The sequence below is a fragment of the Mytilus galloprovincialis genome, chromosome 6 (genome assembly GCF_965363235.1).
Source record: "Mytilus galloprovincialis chromosome 6, xbMytGall1.hap1.1, whole genome shotgun sequence".
NCBI classification, from domain to species: domain Eukaryota; kingdom Metazoa; phylum Mollusca; class Bivalvia; order Mytilida; family Mytilidae; genus Mytilus; species Mytilus galloprovincialis.
This window is the reverse complement of record NC_134843.1, coordinates 46,185,662-46,208,713: the sequence shown is the minus strand read 5'-3', so window position 1 is coordinate 46,208,713 and position 23,052 is coordinate 46,185,662. Positions and strand designations below refer to the sequence as shown.

The 23,052-nt window shown below is 32.8% G+C and overlaps 1 protein-coding gene across 7 annotated transcripts in view; it reads left to right on the top strand.

The window, feature by feature from the left end:
- Window positions 1-23,052, top strand: part of LOC143079718 (importin-4-like) — a 343,997-nt gene that overhangs the window by 276,803 nt on the left and 44,142 nt on the right. For all 7 annotated transcript variants that reach the window (XM_076255254.1, XM_076255258.1, XM_076255257.1 and 4 more), the window contains 4 exons: window positions 3,490-3,567; window positions 5,948-6,111; window positions 11,705-11,898; window positions 15,842-16,012. In XM_076255254.1, the coding sequence (XP_076111369.1) occupies window positions 3,490-3,567; window positions 5,948-6,111; window positions 11,705-11,898; window positions 15,842-16,012 (607 nt within the window). The remainder of the gene's footprint in view (window positions 1-3,489; window positions 3,568-5,947; window positions 6,112-11,704; window positions 11,899-15,841; window positions 16,013-23,052) is intronic.

Below are 23,052 nucleotides of genomic sequence, written 5' to 3'. Positions count from 1 at the left end.
ACTTTGTTTGATTTCATCAAAAATTGCATAAATGGGTTCTTTGATATGCCAAATCTAACTGTGTATGTAGATTCTTAATTTTTGGTCCAGTTTTCAAATTGGTCTACATTAAGGTCCAAAGGGTCCAAAATTAAACGAAGTTTGATTTTAACAAAAATTAAATTCTTGGGCTTATTTGATATGCTTTATCTAAACATGTACTTTGATTTTTGATTATGGGCCCAGTTTTCAAGTTGGTCCAAATCAAGATTTCATATCAAGTTTTGTGCAATAGCAAGACATTTTCAATTGCACAGTATTGCACAATAGCAAGAAATATCTAATTGCACAATATTGTGCAATAGCAATTAATTTTCAATTGGAGTTATCTTTCTTTGTATAGAATAGTAGTTGATAATATATGTTGGAAATTTGCCAGACATGAATATGATGTCATTTTCTATTTTTATTTGCCAATAACTTTATGTAAATAACTTCATTGGAAATTTGCCAATATAAAATGTTGCTGATGAAGCTTGTTTTCCTTATCTTATCTAAAATGTTTTTAGATAATGTATGTTGGACATTTGCCAGACATGACTATTTACATTTTGGATATTGAACCATAATAGTTAAATATTAAATTTAAAAACTTTAAATTCTAATTTTCATTTCTTAAACAAAATTCATAATGTGACATAAACCTATGTTGTGTCAACTATTTAATCACAATCCACATTTATAGCTGTATCAAACTTAAAAGTTGTGTCCATACTTGTTCTCATTTCAGATTTCATAAATAAAAAGAAAATTTCTTCAAACATTTTTTTGACAGGATTAATATTCAACAGCATAGTGAATTGCTCAAAGGCAAAAACAATTAAGTTCATTAGACCACATTCATTCTGTGTCAGAAACCTATGCTGTGTCAACTATTTAACTTTAGATATAAATAAGTTTGAAGAAGAAAAATTAAATTGATTTGTAAAATCTTGACATTTGTTTTGTGTAAAAAACCCATATAATGTCAAAAATTTGATCACAATCCAAATTCAGAGCTGTATCACGCTTAAATGTTTTGTCCATACCTGCCCCAACTGTTCAGGGATCGACCTCTGCGGTCGTATAAAGCTGCGCCCTGCGGAGCACCTGGTTGGTTATTATCTTGAATATTATTATAGATAGAGATAAACTGTAAACAGCAATAATGTTCAGCATAGTAAGATCTACAAATAAGTCAACATGACCAAAATGGTCAGTTGACCCGTTTAGGAGTTATTGCCCTTTATGTTCAATTTTTAACAGTTTTCATAAAGTTTTATAAATTTTTTGAAAATATTTTCCACTATAATTACTGGGCCAAGTTCATTATAGAAAGAGATAATCGTAGAATGTTCAGTAAATAAGATCTACAAACACATCACCATCACCAAAACAAAATTTGGCATGAATTTATCTGTGTCCATTGTAATTTGTTTGATATGCACATAGACCAAGGTGAGCGACACAAGCCTGTAGTTTATAAATTTTAGAGTTGACGTTTTGGAGTTATGGGATTTTATTCATAAAACAATAGGTGATTTTCTTGTTATTGATGAAAATTTCAAAATTCTTTCAGCAATTTGCATAACACTTTTGTGAATTGTTTATATATATTGTCATACATTCTTTTTTAATTTTTTTTTTTCTGATTTTACATTTTCAAGTATTGGGACTATTCATAAAAAAGGTGTAATTTTCCAGTTTTTTATACGACCGCAAATTTTTTTGGGGCTAAAAACAAGCATTTCATAGTTTCCAGACAATAACTTGTGTTAAAGTGTATTGATTTCTCTAACATTGTACCACAAAGTTCCAAATCTCAAAAGGCTGGGTTTGAGTTTGTGGGTTATTGTCCTATTCATGCAGGAATTAGGGGCCAAAACAAGCATTTTTGTTTATCAATGTTTATGGATCTGTCTGTAAATGTACTACAAGGTTCCATACTACAATTGAAAGGCTATAATTGAGTATGGGGGTAATTGCTCCAAGGGGGAATTCATAAAGTTTGTGGGGGTTCAAGTTTTTTGAAGGTGTTCCAATTTTTTTTTTAAATTTCTCAAATTTAGAATTTTTGAAAAGTTGCAAGCAGAAATCTTTAATTTAACAGTATTGTGTAATAGATTTGTAAGATCTTGACATTTGTTTTGTATCAGAAACCTATACTATGTCTAAAATTTGATCACATTCAAAATTCAGACGGTATCAAGCTTGAATATTTTGTCCAATTTTCCCCAAACTGTTCAGTGTTCAACCTCTACAGTCGTATCATGCTGCACTAAGCGAAGCATTTTATTAGACAATAACTCAAAAACACTTTATTTTTTTTCTGATATTATGTTTTAAGTATTGGGACTATTCATAAAAAAGGTGTTGATTTCAAGTTTTTTTTAGACAATAGCTCAAAAACACTTGGACATTTGTTTATGAAACTTTGGTGACTCATTCAGATTTGTTCAAATAAGCTCCTTTTTAGCTCACCTAAAAGTCTTCTCCTCTGTAACTATTGGGCCAAATTTAACCAAACTTAGATTTTGTAAATTTTTGTAAATTTTTACAAAATATTTTCCACTGTAACTACTGTGCCAAGTTCATTATAGATAGAGATAATTGTAAGCAGCAAGAATGTTCAGTAAAGTATGATCTACATACACATCACCATCACCAAAACACAATTTTGTCATGAATCCATCTGTGTCCTTTGTTTAATAAGCACATAGACCAAGGTGAGCGACACCGTCTCTTTAGAGCCTCTAGTTCTTTTTCTTTTTTAAATTTTGTTATGACGTTGCAGAGTTTTGGAGCTTTATTTGTTGAAAAATCATCCAAAACTTTAAATTTTAACTCTTTTGACGGTTATAGAATTTTATTACTATAATTATAAATGGGGGGGTGGGGGGTTTCTCATATATATCTTATAACAAAATCAATGAATGTTTATACTGGCAAAATAAAACATAAAGTCTGTGTTGAAAGTAAGGAAAATAATATTTAAAACGATTTTGGTCCAGGGAGTCCCATCATTTTCCAACTTGCCTAATTGAGTATAGAATGGTCCCTTATACACATCGGTTTGTGAATAGTGTACTGAATTTATTATCTACATGTAGATAGTGTCCTATATATTTCTCTTTTAGAATATCCCTGTCGACCTTCTGAGTGTTTGTATGAGTGATAAAAACCTATATTCATGTCTTTGCTGTATCATGGATTTACACACATAATACATTTGAAATATTATTTCTAATTTATCAAAAAATCATTGATTTTTCATCTATTTTTTTTCCATTCTGCACTGGAAATACTGTTACATTTTAAATTAAGATTTGCACTTTGAGGACAATGATATGATTGGTTTAGAATTTGTTTCATTTTCAGAGACTATTTTAATCATTTGTCAATTGTAGTTGTCATTTGTAGTTTATTGCAATGTTTATTTTTTAAATCATGTTTTCAATTTGATATTAACAGAATAAGTGTAGAGAATGCCTACTTAGATGAAAAAGAAGATGCTTGTTGTGCTTTGGGAGAATTAGCTGGAAATGCAGGGTAAATTCAAATATTTCATATGTATATAGTACATTTTGTAGATATAATTTTACATAATAGTTATCAAAGGTACCAGGATTATAATTTAGTACGCCAGAGGCCCATTTCGTCTACATCAGACTCATCAGTGACGCTCAAATCAAAATATTTATAAAACCAAACAAGTGCAAAGTTGAAGAGCATTGAGGATCCAAAATTCCAAAAAGTTACAACGTATTTTTTCCGTTTTCTATATGCCCGTTTCATGCTTTATAAATTAAATTTTAATTTACCTTACTGGTAATGTGGATTTTAATGGCATGCATTCATCATTTTATTATAAAAAAATTCTTATTCCTATTCTTATTCAAAAATATTTTAAACACGGTTGTATAAAACTATTTAAAGGGTGCATTTTACAGTTGCCGTCAACTTTGTGCAAGCCGTCACAGTATTCTGCAGTAGCAAGAAATCTTCAATTGCACAGTATTGTGCCATAGCAAGAAATCTTCAATTGCACAGTATTGCACAATAGCAAGAAATATCTAATTGCACAGTATTGTCCCGTTTTCAAATTGGTCTACATTAAGGTCCAAAGGGTAAAAAATAAAACTTTGTTTTGTTTCAACAAAAATTGAATATATGGGGTTCTTCAATATGCTGTATTTAGATTTTTAATATTTGGGCCCGGTTATCAAATTTGTCCACATTGAGGTGTACAGGGTCTAATATTGAATATTATTTGATTTCATCAAAAATTGAATTCTTGGGGTTCTATGATATATGAATCTAACCATGTATTTAGATTTTGGATATTGGACCATAATAGGTAAAAGTTTTTAAGTTTAAGTTCTTAGACGACATTCATTCTGTGTACTGTAGCTTAACTGCTCAGTTTATATGTGTTTTCAAATGAAAAGAGAATATATTTTTATTGAACATAAACATGAAAGGTCAGAGGGCCAGAATTTACATCTTGGGGGAAAAAAAGAAATTAAAAATTGTCAAAAATGTGTACCACTGAAAAACGTTTAAATGTTAAAAGTCTCAAAGTAATTTACAGTTTGTTATAAATTCCCATGGTTATCAACCAGATCTTTTTTTTTATTCACCATGGTTCAGTTTGTCTGAAGTTGGCAGTAAACCATGGTTGTCAAATTGAAAATGGTCAACCACAGTTGATCAGATAGATATAGGAAGATGTGGTGTGAGTGCCAATAAGACAACTCTCCATCCAAATAGCAATTCATAAAAGTAAACCATTATAGGTCAATGTACGGCTTTAAACACGGAGCCTTGGCTCACACAGAACAACAAGCTATAAAGGGCCCCAAAATTACTAGTGTAAAACCATTCAAACAGGAAAACCAACGGTCTAATCTATATAAAAAACGATGAACGAGAAACACGTATAAATTACATAAACAAACAACAACTACTGTACATTAGATTCCTGACTTACGACAAGTGCAAACATTTGCAGTGGGATTCAGCGTTTTAATGGTACCAAACCCTCTCCCTTTTTCTGAAACAATAGCAAAACACACGATAAAATATCAATTGGAAGGCTTAACTCAATCAAAAAACGCAAATTAACACACTATGAACGAATAAATTTGATCTGCGATATCTGAATGCAAATGCACAGTTAATAAAATATTAGGGACAAACATTCAAGGCCAAAAAGCAAACAAACAAGTCCAAACAAAGCCATGAAAAGACACCACCGCGAAACATTTAACCCTTCAAAAATAATCACTTTTAAAAAAAACGGTTTTGATAATATATATAGGTAAATGAAAAATAACTTTGTCATTTTATGTTAATACTTAGCATGTTAAGTGAAAGAAGATATGATGTTTGTAATAATTATTTACTCTTATGTTTTAATGTTTGAAATATGTTATAATTGTCATGCAAAAGAGGATAAATTATTACTACACAGCATTTTAAAAAAGCACATGAAATAAACAAATCTTTATAATGTTATATCATGCATTATTTTTATTGCTTTGTGTACTCCAAGATATATTTTACATTCATGTAATAAAGAAGAAAAATACACAAAATTCAGGTTTTTCACAATACTTTATATCCAGGATATTGCTGTGCAAAGCAATAGCAATTTAGGAGTAATAAAAAATACCGTTTAAAAAGGTGGATCTAGAATATTGTGTCTAGGGTAAAGTGACTTGTTTTCATTCAGACTGATACTTTATGACGACCTTGTCTTGATTCTAATTCAGCCTTTCAATCTTCAAAAAAAGAAGTGTATACATTCATAAACCAATACTATGTGCTCATACTTAATATGTATTTAAATTGCAACTGGACATTAAAGAGCCATCTTTTGTCAAATTTTAACTTGTTGTTTGGTAAAATAATTGAATTTGATTTACAGGTCTATATTCTTTCCATACCTAGAACAAAGTTTTGGTGTAGTGCTGGAAATGGCCAACTACCCTACACCTGGTGTAAAGAAGGCAGCTTTAGTAGCAGTAGGCAATATGTGTATATGTGTTCACAAAGCAAACTTGCAAAATGCATCTGAGGAAATAAACACAGGTATATAGGAATATGTAAACATGTTTTTTTTACTTCTATGAATGTGAGGCAAGGCTCTATTCACATTTCTCTTAAAGCCAGACCTTTTCATTTTGTATAAGAATTGTCAGGGGTCCAATATAGACTTTTATATGCATTGTATATCCTTGAAAAGGGCAGTATTTATGTCAAGAAAATTGATGGACCATTTCTTTTGAAATATAATTGATAGAAGGATTGAAGAAGATGTGTATATCTAGAGGATACAGTATGACTGACAAAAGTCCTCACTTTGATAAACATTATTTTCTCTTCTAATTTTTAAGTTACATCTTTTAGCATCAATCTGATGACAGAATGCTTCGGATTCCTCATCATCCATTATATCCTGTTCTTTTTCTTACTAAATGATTTCTAACTCATTAACTGTACTTAAGACTATTGACGTTTTTTTACAACTGATGTCATTTGATTTACCAATCCTTAGTATTTGTAGATGCTCTACCAGCTCTCAATAGAATAGTTCACCTTTTGGGTCTGTTTTTAATGTTTAATTTTAGTAGTCTTTTAATCAACACTACTATCGTCTACTCGAAAACTTGCTTGATAGTTGCTCTATTCTCTGAATGTAGTTATTAATGGTCCATAATAATTCCATTACTGTTATTCACAGGATTATCATTTCCCAGTTCAAATATAAAAAAAGAAGATGTGGTACGATTGTCAATGAGACAACTATCCACAAAAGACCAAAATGACACAGACATTAACAACTATAGGTCACCGTACGGCCTTCAACAATGAGCAAAGCCCATACAGCATAGTCAGCTATAATAAGCCCCGATAAGACAATGTAAAACAATTCAAATGAGAAAACTAACGGCCTTATTTATGTAAAAAAATGAATGAAAAACAAATATGTAACACATAAACAAAGACAACCACTGAATTACAGGCTCATGACTTGTGACAGGCACAAACATAAATAATGTGGTGGGGTTAAACATATTAGCGGGATCCCAACCCTCCCCTAACCTGGGACAGTGGTATAACAGTACAACATAAGAACGAACTATAAAAATCAGTTGAAAAAAGCTTAACTCATCAGATGGACAAAAATACAAGTGGAAGTGGCCGGGTACTTATACATCCCGACACAAAAAGACACAATGAACAGATCTGAGAGTACTCGCAGTTATCTGACTGCTAGTTCAAAGCCACTAACAACTAATAAAAAATCATGCATCTCAGACTAAACTATCAATCCAGACACATCCAACATCCAATGGATTTAGTGTAACGACGTCATAAACAGCCAGAGAAAAACATGACCTTGTGCAATGTCAAGTTACAGGTATCGACAGATTTTAGATCCATGAATATGTATATGTATATAACATACTAGTAATATTTAGTTAGCTTTTAATTTACTGATAACAAAATCAATATTTATACCAATAGAAACAATATTCAATGATCTTATTACAGTGTTGAATAGGCAACCTTTTAGAATAAGTTTATTTAAAGGAGCGACAAGTTTACATGGACCATTTCTAAATTTCCAGGCATGGTTAACAACCTTTCCGTAAAAATGAGGATGTGCTATCCCGTTTGAAATAAGTTTTCTACAGGTACAACCAAACTTCAAAACCAAATCTTTATACCGATGCAAAAATTAGTAAAGGTTTTAAGTAATTTATGGTAACGATATCCCTGGTTTAATAATTTACCAGTAATACATAGGTGGCGTTTGTTAAAATCAAAAACGTCACAACAGACACGGGCATAGCGAACAAGTTGTGAAATATAAACACCGTAAGATGGTGCCAAAGGAACATCACCATCTAAAAATGGAAAATTAACAATAGGGAACGAAAAAATGTCTCTTTTGTCGTAAATTTTAGTGTGGAGTTTCCCGTTTAAAACCGAAATATCTAAATCCAGGAAAGGACAGTTATTACCGAATAAATTTGATTTATTTAAAGTAAGTTCCTTGGGGTAAATTTCAGCAGTATATTGAGAAAATTCTTGATTATTTAACGAAAATATATCATCAAGATAACAGTAAGTGTTGTTGAATTTATCAATTAAATGCAATTTCGACGGGTCTTTACTGAGTTTAGTCATAAACTGTGATTCGTAACAGTACAAAAACAAGTTTGCTATTAAAGGGGCACAATTAGTGCCCATGGGGATACCTACAACCTGTCGATAAACTTTGTTGCCGAAACGTACATAAATATTATCAAGGAGAAAATTAACAGCTTCAATCATCTCATCACAACTCCAGTAAGTATATCTAGCATATTTATCTTTCTCATTTGAGAAGAAGGCTTTAAATGAGTTGCAGCAAATATATCTACATTCAGCTTTACCAAACAACCATTTAATTAAATAGGAAAACTTTTGTTTAATACATTTGTAGATAGTGTTGAAGTGTAGTGTAAAGAGTAGAAAAATCAAAACTATTAACAGAATCAAAAGGACCATCAAAAGCACGTAATTTATTTAAAACATCCAAAGAATTTTTTACACTCCAAAAATGGTTTATACCACTATGTTCATATATTTTATTACAATAGTTTATGATAAGCTCTTTAATAGTAGTTAATGAACTAGTTAAGAGCACTGAAAGATAAGTTGTAGAACACTTACTAGAGGCCGAGATGAAACGATAATTAAATGGTTTTTTGTGTAGTTTAGGTAGCCAATACATAATAGGGACCTTCAAATGTTCAGAAGAAGCCTTAAGCTTTGATGTGGTTGTGATATGCTTGTTTGATATATGACTCTCTGTGGAGCGGATTGACTTGAATGTAGATGAATTTAAAATTTCATTCTCAAGAACGTCCGTTTAGTATTTACAGCATACCACCACCACATTGTTGGCTGCTTTGTCGGCCGGTACAAACACAAACCGCTTTGAAAGTATTTGAAGTTTATTTCTTATTCTGGAAATAGGTGTATTATGTACTCTATTATTTACTTCTAAATTATTTTCAAAATGTGATATTCTCTTATCTACCACATTCATACATTTATTTAAATAAGAATCAAGAGATTTTTTATCAGATTTTTCCCGTTTACACCATTTTTTTACAAAACGAGGAAAGAGCATCTTTGGTGACTTGACAACACTCTTTCCAATCTATTTTAGATGGAGGACAATATTTTGGTCCTTTTTAGATCACCTGGCCATGTGAGCTTTTCCCATTACTTTGCATCCGGCGTCCGTCGTCGTTGTTAACTTTTACAAAAATCTTCTTCTCTGAAACTACTTGGCCAAATTAATCCAAACTTGGCCACAATCATCTTTGGGGTATCTAGTTTAAAAAATAAGTGGCGTGACCCGGCCAACCAACCAAGATGGCCGCCACTGCTAAAAATAGAAACATAAGGGTAAAATGCAGTTTTTGGCTTATAACTCAAAAACCAAAGCATTTAGAGCAAATCTGACTGGGTGAAATTGTCAGGTAAAGATCTACCTGCCCTGAGATTTTCAGATGAACAACCCGTTGTTGGGTTGCTGCCCCTGAATTGGTAATTTTACAGAAGTTTTGCTGTTTTTGGTTATTATCTTGAATCTTATTATAGATAGAGATAAACTGTAAACAGCAATAATGTCTAGCAAAGTAAGATTTACAAATAAGTCAACATGACCAAAATGGTCAGTTGACCCCTTTAGGAGTTATTGCCCTTTATAGTCAATTTTTAACCATTTTTCGTAAATCTTAGTAATCTTTTACAAAAATCTTCTCCTCTGAAACTACTGAGCCAAATGAATCCAAACTTGGCCACAATCATCTTTGGGGTATCTAGTTATGTGTAAAATTTGTGTCTGGTGACCCGGCCATCCAACCAAGATGGCCACCACGGCTAAAAATAGAACATAGGGGTAAAATGCAGTTTTTGGCTTATAACTAAAAAAACAAAGCATTTAGAGCAAATCTGACATGGGGTTAAATTGTTAATCAGGTCAAGATCTATCTGCCCTGAAATTTTCAGATGGATCGGACAACCCGTTGTTAGGTTGCTGCCTCTGAATTGGTAATTTTAAGGAAATTTTGCTGTTTTTTGTTATTATTTTATATTATTATAGATAGAGATAAACTGTTTACAGCAATAATGTACAGCAAAGTAAGACGTTAAAATAAGTCAACATGACCCAATTGGTCAATTGACCCCCTTAGGATTTATTGTCCTTTATAGTCAATTTTTAACAATTTTTATAAAATTTGTAAATTTTTACAAACATTTTCCACTAAAACTACTGGGCCAAGTTCATTATAGATAGAGATAACTGTAAGCAGCAAGAATGTTCAGTAAAGTAATATGTACAAACACATCACCATCACCAAAACACATTTTGTCATGAATCCATCTGCTTCCTTTGTATAATATTCACATAGACCAAGGTGAGCGACACAGGCTCTTTAGAGCCTCTAGTTTTGGAAGTTTTCGGTTATAATAGCTCTAAATCGTAGAGAAGTATTGAAAATACAATATATTTTGTATAGATGCACCATTGTTTAATCCATTATAACCATGAAATCCTCCACCAAGGAGTCTATATGCGCGTCTCCTTGCTATTTATGCGGAGGGGGCATTCAGTTTAACCCTTGTCTATCTGTACGTCCATCCCTTCGTACGTCCCAAAGTTGGTTTTCTTTCTTATACTTGAAGTTGCCTCACCCAAATCTTATAAAACTTTTACACAATGATTATCACCACTAAATACAGATCTAGTTTAAATATTGGGCCACGTTTAAAAATATGCCTGTTTCCCCTCTCCCAACCCTAGATTTCACAGGAGAGTAGGTAAGTAGATCAACAGTTTTTTTTTTCTCCAGCAGTTTTTAATGTATATTGTAAATTTCCATGACCACATACATTGTACAAAGCCTTATACAAAATGTTGTGCTCTTCTTTTATTTAAAGTGGAATATTTGGAGTTTGACAATAATATTCAAATAAAGAGGACTTTAACTAGCATATTTTATACATGGTCATAGATATTTACAATAAATCGTCACACAAATTATCACTCATGGTCATTGAACCTTTCAAACCATAATCATGATCAGGGCTCCTTTATGAAGCAAACAGGACACACAATTCAATATGTACATTACTGCCCTGAACCACATACTCGGTTTAAAACAGCTGAACAGACTTGAACAAGCGAGTGAAGTATCTTGCTCAAGTTTTATTACTGGTGACTGGAGTCGAACCCACTACCCTTCAGTCACACAAGTCTGGCATCTTACCATTGGTTCACATGCCTGTGTCAGAGTTAGGAAATAATATGGTATATGGTTTCATCTTTATGGTACTAAGGAAGTACATAAAAAAAGATTTTCAAAGAAATTTACTTTGGATCCCCAAAAAATTGAGCAGGGGTTCCGCCAATTTTTTTATGATTTTTCCACAATATTTCTTCCGATAGTATCATCAGATTACATAGCAGAAAAGTTGACAAAGAAAAACTTCATTTTGTGGACACTTGTTGAACTCAAAGTTTTGTTTAATGCGAATAATCTTTTTAACTTAAGACAGGTTGGAAAGGAAAGATGGATATTCTTTGTGTTGAAACTAATTTATGGTTTCATTTCAGTGTTAACAAATATGTTGCAGTCAGTTGTTAAAAGAATCTTAGAAATAGTACAAGAAGATACAGATAGAACAGTTGTTATGACTGCAATTGATACTTTATATGAAATGTTAGAAAAAATAGGAAGACCTGTTTTAGATGTTCAAGGTGCAACTGGTGCCATACTTGCAAGGATGAAAGAAGCATTTACAAACAAGGTTAGAAGGTTTTTCTGTTAGGTCAAAAACACTTACTATATAATCAAGTGCGGTATAAGTTACGTATGTGCGATTTTATTGCTTATTGTAGCCCTCCTTGAAGATATAATGATGTAATACTTGATACAAGATTGAATATAGTAATTAGCATATTACATTAGAGTTTTGGTGTGTTTTGTCTATTTTGTGTCATCTTTATTACCTATATTTTGTAGGGGTACTTCATATATATGAGCTGCGACAGATAGAAATCAACCTTATGCAATTCGACGTCCAACTGGGAACGTAACGATATAGTTTCGCATCATTTACATACATGTAGTTACTGACATTATTCCATGTCTGTTTCTTACAACACTACGGTTTTTTTTTCAAAAAAATATTGTGGGGACATTTCTGATCGAATTTTTTACTTGGTACCAATAGAAGCAGAATTGTCACAGTTATATTTGTTTATTTGGTTAGATTTTTGTTGTAGAACGTTTCAATTTAAAGTGGAATTATCAGTATTGTTTTTGTTTGGAATTTTGTTTATGTATTTCAACGAAATTTAATTGTAAAAACACTGTTATACATAAGCATTAGAAAACAAAATAATATACGACAACACTATGACAAATTTAACTAGTATACTTTAGACGATTCTGCTTCTTTTAACTCAATATTTGTGAAAATCCAACATCAAATGCCTTCTATACTTTTTTGAAAAAGTGAGGTTTTATATGAAATTTGTAAAAAAAAAAACACTTTTGGTCATGCACTGTTTATATAATGTTAAACTCTCGGGGAAAACCACACAGTTTCAATCTGATTAAATCGGGCATATGGCTAACGCGTTACATACATATAGGACAAAACAAGTATATTATTTATAATAAGTTAAATAAAATTGCCGATATTCGTTCACGGAAACTACCTTATCGGGTCCGACATGAACATTTTCAAATTAGCTGGGAACCCCCTCACCTGCCCGTGTTTGTTTGTCTGTTCAATGTCATATCTATTTAGAAATTGAAAGAAAAAGGGGAAACATTTACAAAATACATGTGTACATGCATTTGTAAAAACTGAAAACAATCAAGATATATATACCTGTTTTAACCTACTTTTTTGACACTTTTTTAGCTCATCTGGCCCAAAGGGCCAAGTGAGCTTTTCTCATCACTTGTCGTCAGTCGTCGTCGTCGTTAACTTTTTACATTTTAAACTTCTTCTAGAGAACCACTGAATGGAATGAAACCAAACGTAGCATGAATGTTCCTTATGAGGTGTTGACCAAATGTTGTTACTTTGTAGCCGATCCATCATCCAAGATGGCCACCAGCGAGGGACTTAGTTTAACATAGGACCCTACGGGAAATGCATACAAATGACTTCTTTTTAGAGAACCACTGAATGGAATGAAACTAAACATAGCATGAATGTTCCTTATGAGGTGCTGACCAAGTGTTGTAGTCGATCCATCATCCAAGATGGCCGCCAGAGGGGGACTTAGTTTAACATAGGACCCTATGGGAAATGCATACAAATGAATTCTTTTAGAGAACCACTTAATGGAATGAAACAAAACATAGCATGAATGTTCCTTATGAGGTGCTGATCTAGTGTTATTACTTTGTAGTCAATCCATCATCCAAGATGGCCGCCAGCGGGGGACTTAGTTCAACATAGGACCCTATGGGAAATGCATACAAATGACTTCTTTTAGAGAACCACTTAATGGAATAAAACCAAACATAGCATGAATGTTCCTTATGAGGTGCTGACCAAGTGTTGTTACTTTGTAGCCGATCCATCATCCAAGATGGCCGCCAGAGGGGGACTTGTTTAACATAGGACCCTATGGGAAATGCATACAAATGACTTCTTTTAGAGAACCACTTAATAAAATGAAACTAAACATAGCATGAATGTTTCTTATGAGGTGTTGACCAAGTGTTGTTACTTTGTAGCCGATCCATCATCCAAGATGGCCGCCAGCGGGGGACTTAGTTTAACAAAGGACCCTACGGGAAATGCATACAAATGACTTCTTTTTAGAGAACCACTGAATGGAATGAAGCTAAACATAGCATGAATGTTCCTTATGAGGTGCTGACCAAGTGTTGTAGTCGATCCATCATCCAAGATGGCCGCCAGTGGGGGGGGGGGGGGGGGGGGGGGGGGGGCTTGGTTTAACATAGGACCCTATGGGAAATGCATACATAAGTCGTCTTCTAGAGAACGACTGAATTGAATGAAATCAAACATAGCATGAATGTTCCTTTCCTTATGAGGTTACTTTGTAGCCAAATTTTATCTTTTTTTATATGATTTCAAAAACCCACGTAGAGTCAGGTGAGCGATACAGGCTCTTGAGAGCCTCTAGTTCATATCCCGACAACTGTAAAATTAGTATTCGGCCTTTAAAATTCCCGACGATGCATCAGTGGGTCTTGTCTTTTCGTGTCCTTCCATCTGTGGGATTAAGCAAGGCAACAATTTTAAAAGATGTAAACTGTGATGTTTGGGTAATAAAAATAAACCCAAAATTTCATCTAATAAAAACGCTTATTTTGAAATTTGAACTACTAAAATTTAAACATAAATTATTTTAAATTTTGATCTACATGTCATAAATCACTGGTGAACTATTATGACGCAAAGCGCGATAACAAGTTGTCTTGAAACAATCTCTTGGTTCAATTAGTCTTTAATTGAATTCCATTCCTTTTTAATGCTGTATAAAATTCCTGAAATGAACTGGTTTAATAACATAAGACGCGAAGACTAGAAAATGAAGCAGTTGCGAATTTTCAACAATATATAGGGTCAATACCAGAGGTTTTGGCGTCAAGCAGTAATGAACTGAATGTGTCTGATAATGGCGATTCCGATATTGAAAATGACGAATCTGATATTGAAAATACATGTGACACAAGAAAAGTTAGGGCCCCCAAATTTTATTCCACTTCCGTCACTCAAGATCAATCAGAAAATACATGTACTCTTAATCAAATTTGAAGAATTAGAGGATCCTTCCCTACTTTGAATAAATTCTCTTTTTGCTTACGACTGTTATTGCAAAAAAATTTTTTTTTACAAAGCTTTCAACATTTTAATAGGGAACAGGCCTATGATGTATAGTTAACGTTATCTGTCCGTGAATTTACAAAAAGCAGAGCGTGACATATATTTGCTTTCAAAATTAGAAAAATTAGAAAAAAAAGACTCAGGTTTCAGATGAAGGCGGAAAGAGAGAACGAAAACGATACCAATATTCTTTTCAAGGAGTTGAGATATACGAGTTCATATGGAGTAATATGTATAACATTGGGAGCAGCGAATTTAAAAGTTTTACAGCTCTTAAATGAAAATGGCTTAACCCCTCGATCACATGGTCTTAATAATACCCCTCCTATTCTTCTACCTTGTAGCGAGAGCAATAAATATGTACACTCTTAATATGTTGATTCATGTCTCTTTTTATTACGAGAAAAGGACTGATGCAGAATAAAATAAATGCACGATATAACGTCAATTTCACATAGGTTGTCTTATGCTATTGGCCTCTCATTTCCATATTTTAGCAACTGCGTTAATGCACATGGTTAATTCAGTCACAAACCCATGATATCGCGGGTGTGTTCTAGTTATCTTGAAAACTGTTATAGTTAAAGAAAACTTTAATGCAAAAATGATTAGCAAGACAAGTTCTAATTTTGTCTATTATTTTGAAAACTGTTATGAAAAGAGAAAATCTGACAGGAGCAATGTTGGAATATTCCCTTTGTTGAATATGCACTTAAACCAAGGTGAGTTACACGTGCTCTTCATAACCTCTAGTTTGATTTATGCATAATTAGAGTTTGAAACCAGATTTTGTGCTTCAACAGATAATACAAGTGTGACATGGTTTGATATTGATACATGTTCATGTTGAATGGTTTTTTTTTCTCACTAGTTATCCTGCCAAGATGAAGATACCTTAGAAGATGATGATCAACAGGCAGAGTTCGATGGAATGTTGATTGAATCTGCAGGCGATGTCCTTCCTGTAATGGCTAAACTATTAGGAGGAGATATATTCTTGCCTTTTTTTAGAAGTTTTCTGGTAGATTTATTGAAAAGATTAGTAAGTATAGTAAAGCTGGTTATTTAACCAGATTAATTATTTACAATGTATGATATCAATATTCCCTGAACACAATGTTCATCAAGTACTCCACATACCAAATGTTTGAAAAAAGCTTATATTTTAAGAGCAGCAAAAGCAAAGGGAATCTGTCTAAGAGTAATTCTTAGCTTTTCTCAGCACTTTACGCCCGTCATCGTTGTCCGTTAACCGTAAACCAAACTTGGCCTTAGTCATCCTTAAGGTATCTAGTTTAAAAAATGTATCCGATGTCCCCCCCCCTCCCCCCCAACTTATCATCCAAGATGGCCGTCTTAGCTTTAAATAAGAACATAGGGGTAAAATGCAGTTTTTAGCTTTATCTCTGAAACTAAAGCATTTAAAGCAAATCTGACATGAGGTCAAATATGAACATCAGGTCAAGTCCTATCTGCCTGAATTTGTCAGATGTATCAGATAACCTGTTGATGGGTTGCTGTGTCAGAATTGTTAATTTTATTGAAATTTTTCAGTTGTTGGTTATTTTCGTGAATATTTTAATAGATAAAGATAAACTGTAAACAGCAAAATTGTTCAGCAATGTAAGATCGAATAAAAAGTTGTCATGACCAAAATGGTCAATTGATCCCTTTGGTAGTTATTGTCCATCATAGTCAATTTTTGACAATTTTTCGTAAATTTTTGTAACCTTTTACAAAAATCTTCTCCTCTGAATCTACTGAAGCTACACAAAACACCTTACAAATATAGATTTATTTCGTCTTCAAGTAATTTTTCCACTACTAAATTGTCTATTCTTTTTACCAGCACACTTGGTACAATTAAAAACCTGATAATAAATTGTTCAAATAAGGCCTTCGAAAATAGTGGAATTAATTACTTTTGGAGTGTCAAGAACTCGTTGGAAATACTTGATAAATTGCATGCTTATATTGGTGATTTTAAATCTGTTCAAAGTTTGATTTTTCTACCCTGTATACCACATTGCCTCACATTCTTATTAAGAAAAAATTCACGCACCTAATTAAATGGGCATTTAAAAAGTCAGAATGTGAATATATATGTTCAAACTCTTTTAGGTCATTTTTTAGTAGCAATAAACAAAAAAACTATGTCAATTGGACATGCTTTGATACTATATATTCCCTTGAATTTTTACTAGATAACATTTTTGTTCGCTTTGGGGATTCCGTATATCGTCAGATTATCAGAATTCCAATGGGGACTAACTGTGCACCACTTATTGCGGACCTGTTTTTGTATTGCTATGAGTTACAATTTATGACACAAATAAGCAAAGACCCATCGAAACAACATCTGATAAACAAATTTAATAATACTTTTAGATATTTGGATGATATTTTGGCTCTCAATAATGACGACTTCAGTATGTATATTAAAGAAATTTATCCTGTTGAACTTACTTTAAATAAAGCTAATACTAACAATGACCACTGCCCTTTCCTCGATCTTGATATCTATATCACTAACGGAAAGCTGAATACTAAAATTTATGATAAAAGAGATGATTTTTTATTTCCTATCGTTAATTATCCATTTTTAGATGGTGACGTTCCCTTGTCACCATCTTACGGTGTTTATATATCTCAACTTGTACGATTCGCTCGTGTATGTAACAATGTTTTAGATTTTAACGAGAGAAATTTATGTATTACTGAAAAATTATTACACCAGGGTTTTCGATATCACAAACTAGTCAAAACATTTACTAAATTTTATCATCGGTATAAGGACATCATTCGTAAATATAGCTCAACATGCAGACTTCTTATACGTTCAGGTATTTCACATCCAATTTTTTATGGAAATATTCTTTATAAAGCACAAAGGTGTCAGTATTCACCTCAAAAACTAACAAAACCTTTGAATAGACTAATTAAGAATGGATATAGTTACGATACTGTTGTCAGGTCATTAAAGATTGCATATTTTGGCGTTAATATTGATTCACTTATAGGGTCTTTGCATCGGAACTAAACACATTTATTCAAAAACCAGTTGTTGGCATGACACGGGTTATGTTCTTCTCATATATGTTATGATGGTATGATACTAAACCCCTAACGGGAAGGATTGTGCCTGATGTTCATATGATGATATCATAATATTTCAGTCAGTTTAATTGAAGTCTGGAGCTGGCATGTCAGTTAACTGCTAGTAGTCTGTTGTTATTTATGTATTATTGTCATTTTGTTTATTTTCTTTGGTTACATCTTCTGACATCAGACTCGGACTGCTCTTGAACTGAATTTTAATGTGCGTATTATTATGCGTTTACTTTTCTACATTGGCAAGAGGTATAGGGGGAGGGTTGAGATCTCACAAACATGTTTAACCCCGCCGCATTTTTGCGCCTGTCCCAAGTCAGGAGCCTCTGGCCTTTGTTAGTCTTGTATTATTTAAATTTTAGTTTCTTGTGTACAATTTGGAAATTAGTATGGCGTTCATTATCACTGAACTAGTATATATTTGTTTAGGGGCCAGTTGAAGGACGCCTCCGGGTGCGGGAATTTCTCGCTACATTGAAGACCTGTTGGTGACCTTCTGCTGTTGTTTTTTTCTATGGTCGGGTTGTTGTCTCTTTGGCACATTCCCCATTTCCATTCTCAATTCTATTATTAGACAAATTTAACCAAACTTGGCCACATCACCACAAAGGTATCTAGTTAAAAATGTGTCAGATAACCTTGCCTACCAACCAACAGGACTAACATTGCTATAAATAGAACATAGGGATAAAAAGCAAGTTTTGACTATTATTTTTTAACCATTCATTATAGATAGAGAAAATCTGAAAGGAAAACAATTTTTCAGAATAATGAGCTCTACCAATTGTCCATATATACTTCAAAGCTGTAAGACAAATTTTAAAGGAGTTATTGCCCATAAACATGATAAATGACAAATTTTATGATTATTTTTTTCATTTTTGCCATTTATCATGAAAACTATGATATTAAGAGAGAAACTTTTTTTCCTGTTAAGCCTCATTATAATGTGTAATACCACTATTGATTTTCCCCTATTAGACTTGTTAAATTTGCACTTTTCAAAAAAATCTGTAGAATTTATCTTTGTTTCAAAGAAAGAAATACTTGGCATAAGTAAAGGTTTATCCTGTCCAGTACTATAAAAAAAATATTCACATAACATTTCATTGCATATAAGAAAATAACCATCACTGGAAGTTAACCAATCAAATGTCTCCCCTTATTTTATCTGTGTACAAGGTTTAGTCACCATGTAACCTCAAGATTACAAAATATTCTAAAGAAATCCCAAATAAAAAAATAATGGTGCTTTGAAATACCCAAGACATATGTTTATGACACAGAAATCTTTTACTGCAATAAAATGTAGGATTAATTAATTACCTACAACTGACAAATTCAAGGGAATCTTTCTTTTCGACCTATTATCGTATACAACCGGATGTGATGTACCATGATTTGGTGGTATTACACCTAAAATAGATAAATAAACACTCTAAATTAAAAAAAAATATCAGCAAGGCAAGATCTATAAATAAGCCAAAGAAACTATACAGACTAAAAGATCAGTAATACAAGATCAACAAAATAAGAGATTTTTGTCATGGTCTTTTCATGTCTACAATGTTTAAGCGTGTGCTTTGTTTGATATTTGCATAGACCAAGGTGAGTGACACAGGCTCTTGAGAGCCTCTAGTTATTAATATTTGCACTTTTTGGATAAAGTGGAACTTTGTTATTGTTTTGAGTATTTACTTGCATAAGAGGTGCGTTCCCAGATAACACCTCCTAGAGTTTGAATGCTAGAAAGTTTTCATTTTGATTGCTGTTTGAACAAATATTGAATAATATCTCAAAGAAAGTCCTACAGTTACTTACTTCAGAATGAAGTGTGGGGCATCACTTTGACTAGTTTATATTTGATACATGTAACAAAAAGAAGAAAATGTTTAAATGATCGATTTTGGTTAAAAGAATTACACACGACTACATTTTATATCATTGGAAAGAGGAGAACAAGCCTCATAAAACTACCGTTGTCATCATTGTTTGTAGTGGTCATGTTGTTTGGTTTTTTTTAAATCAGAGTGAAAGGTCGGAGCAAAAAATCCAGGAAAATGCAGTCACATTTAGATAGCTTTCTCCTTCATATATGTGTTTGGAGCAACAAAAAAACAACTAATTTATAGAAAAATATCTTGTGTTCTTACCTTTAGAACATATTTTATATTGTTATCGCTAAAAATGACTTTAGATTGACATTTTTGTTGAGCCTTCCACTTTTATCGAAAAAGCAAGACATAGGGATCATAAATTCTGTTGTCATCGGCGGCAGCGTCCATAAATGTCCACTCTGTGGTTAAAGTTTTTGAAATTTTAAACTTACTTAAACTATCCTAGATTTCTACCAAACTTGGACAGAAGCTTGTTTATGATCATAAAATAGTATCAAGAAGTAAATTTTGTATAAAAAAAAAATCCTGTATTTAGACGACCGCAAAAAAATATTTACGTCATATAATGGTATCATGTCCGTCGTCCAAAGACGCATTAGTTTCCGGACAATAACTTTAGATATAGTGAATGGATCTCTACCAGAAGGTTTAATACCACTAGAGGAAGGTTGGGATTGAATGTGGGGGTTATAGTCCCAATAGTTTAGGAATTAAGGGCCAAAAAGGGGGCCCAAACTAAGCATTTTTATACGACCGCAAACATTTTAATTTTTTGGTCGTATATTGCTATCACGTTGGCGTCGTCGTCCTGCGTCATCGTCGTCGTCGTCGTCGTCCGAATACTTTTAGTTTTCGCAGTCTAACTTTAGTAAAAGAGAATAGAAATCAATGAAATTTTAACACAAGGTTTATGACCACAAAAGGAAGGTTGGGATTGATTTTGGGAGTTTTGGTCCCAACAATTTAGGAATTAGGGGCCAAAAAGGGCCCAAATAAGCATTTTCTTGGTTTTCGCACTATAACTTTAGTTTAAGTGAATAGAAATCTATGAAATTTTGACACAAGGTTTATGACCACAAAAGGAAGGTTGGGATTGATTTTGGGAGTTTTGGTTCCAACAGTTTAGGAATTAAGGGCCAAAAAGGGCCCAAATAAGCATTATTTTTGGTTTTTGCACCATAACTTTAGTATAAGTAAATAGAAATTTATGAAATTTAAACACAAGGTTTATGACCATAAAAGGAAGGTTGGGTTTGATTTTGGGAGTTTTGGTCCTAACAGTTTAGGAATAAGGGGCCCAAAGGGTCCAAAATTGAACTTTGTGTGATTTCATCAAAAATTGAATAATTGGGGTTCTTTGATATGCCGAATCTAACTATGTATGTAGGTTCTTAATTTTTGGTCCCGTTTTCAAATTGGTCTACATTAAGGTCCAAAGGGTCCAAAATTAAACTTAGTTTGATTTTAACAAAAATTGAATCTTTGGGGTTATTTGATATGCTGAATTTAAAAATGTACTTACATTTTTAATAATTGGCCTAGTTTTCAAGTTGGTCCAAATGGGGGTCCAAAATTAAACTTTGTTTGATTTCATCAAAAATTAAATAAATGGGTTTTTTGATATGCCAAATCTAACTGTGTATGTAGATTCTTAATTTTTGGTCCAGTTTTCAAATTGGTCTACATTAAGGTCCAAAGGGTCCAAAATTAAACTAAGTTTGATTTTAACAAAAATTAAATTCTTGGGCTTATTTGATATGCTTTATCTAAATATGTACTTTGATTTTTGATTATGGGCCCAGTTTTCAAGTTGGTCCAAATCAGGATTCCATATCAAGTATTGTGCAATAGCAAGAAATTTTCAATTGCACAGTATTGCACAATAGCAAGAAATATCTAATTGCACAATATTGTGCAATAGCAATTTAATTAATTGGAAAAAGGGAAACAGGGATGTGAAAAAAAGGGGGGGGTTTAAATTTTTCTCATTTCAGATTTCATAAATAAAAAGAAAATTTCCTCAAACATTTTTTTGAGAGGATTAATATTCAACAGCATAGTGAATTGCTCAAAGGCAAAAAAAACTGTTAAGTTCATTAGAGCACATTCATTCTGTGTCAGAAACCTATACTGTGTCAACTATTTAATTTTAGATTTAAAAAGTTTGAAGAAGAAATCTTTAATTGATTTGTAAAATCTTGACATTTGTTTTGTGTAAAAAAAAAAACCATGTAATGTCAAAAATTTGATCACAATCCAAATTCAGAGCTGTATCACGCTTGAATGTTTTGTCCATACTTGCCCCAACTGTTCAGGGTTCGACCTCTGCGGTCGTATAAAGCTGCGCCCTGCGGAGCACCTGGTTGTAGTTTCAAACAATAACTTGTGTTTAAGTGAATGAATCTCTCTGAAATTATAACACACGTTTCCATACCATTAAGGGATAGTTAGTAATGACTGTTGGGGTTATGGCTCAAAATGTTTAGGAATTAGGGGCAAAAAAGGGGGGAAACTAGGTTTCATTTTTTTCCCTAATTTTTGAAAAGTTTGAAGAAGAAATCTTGAATTGCACAATATTGCATAATAGGTTTGTAAGATCTTGACATTTGTTTTGTGTCAGAAACTCATATTATGTCAAGAATTTGATCACAATCCAAATTCAGAGCTGTATCAAGCTTGAATGTTGTGTCCATATATACTTGCCCCAACTGTTCAGGGTTCGACCTCTGCAGTCGTATAAAGCTGTGCCCTGCGGAGCTCTTGGTTCAGTATTTTATTTATAAATAGACTTAGTTGTTTTGCCAGGAAACATGACATTCACTCTGTGGGTAAAGTTTTCACAATTTTAATAACTTTCTTAAACTCTACTGGATATATACCAAACTTGGACAGAAGCTTGTTTATGATATAGAAAAATTAGTATCTAGAAGGAAATTTTGTTAAAATTGTGTACCTGTTTTTAGCTCACCTTGCCTAAAGGGCCAAGTGAGCTTTTCTCATCACTTGGCGTCCGGCATCCATCGTCGTCGTCGTTAACTTTTACAAAAATCTTCTCCTCTGAAACTACTGGGCA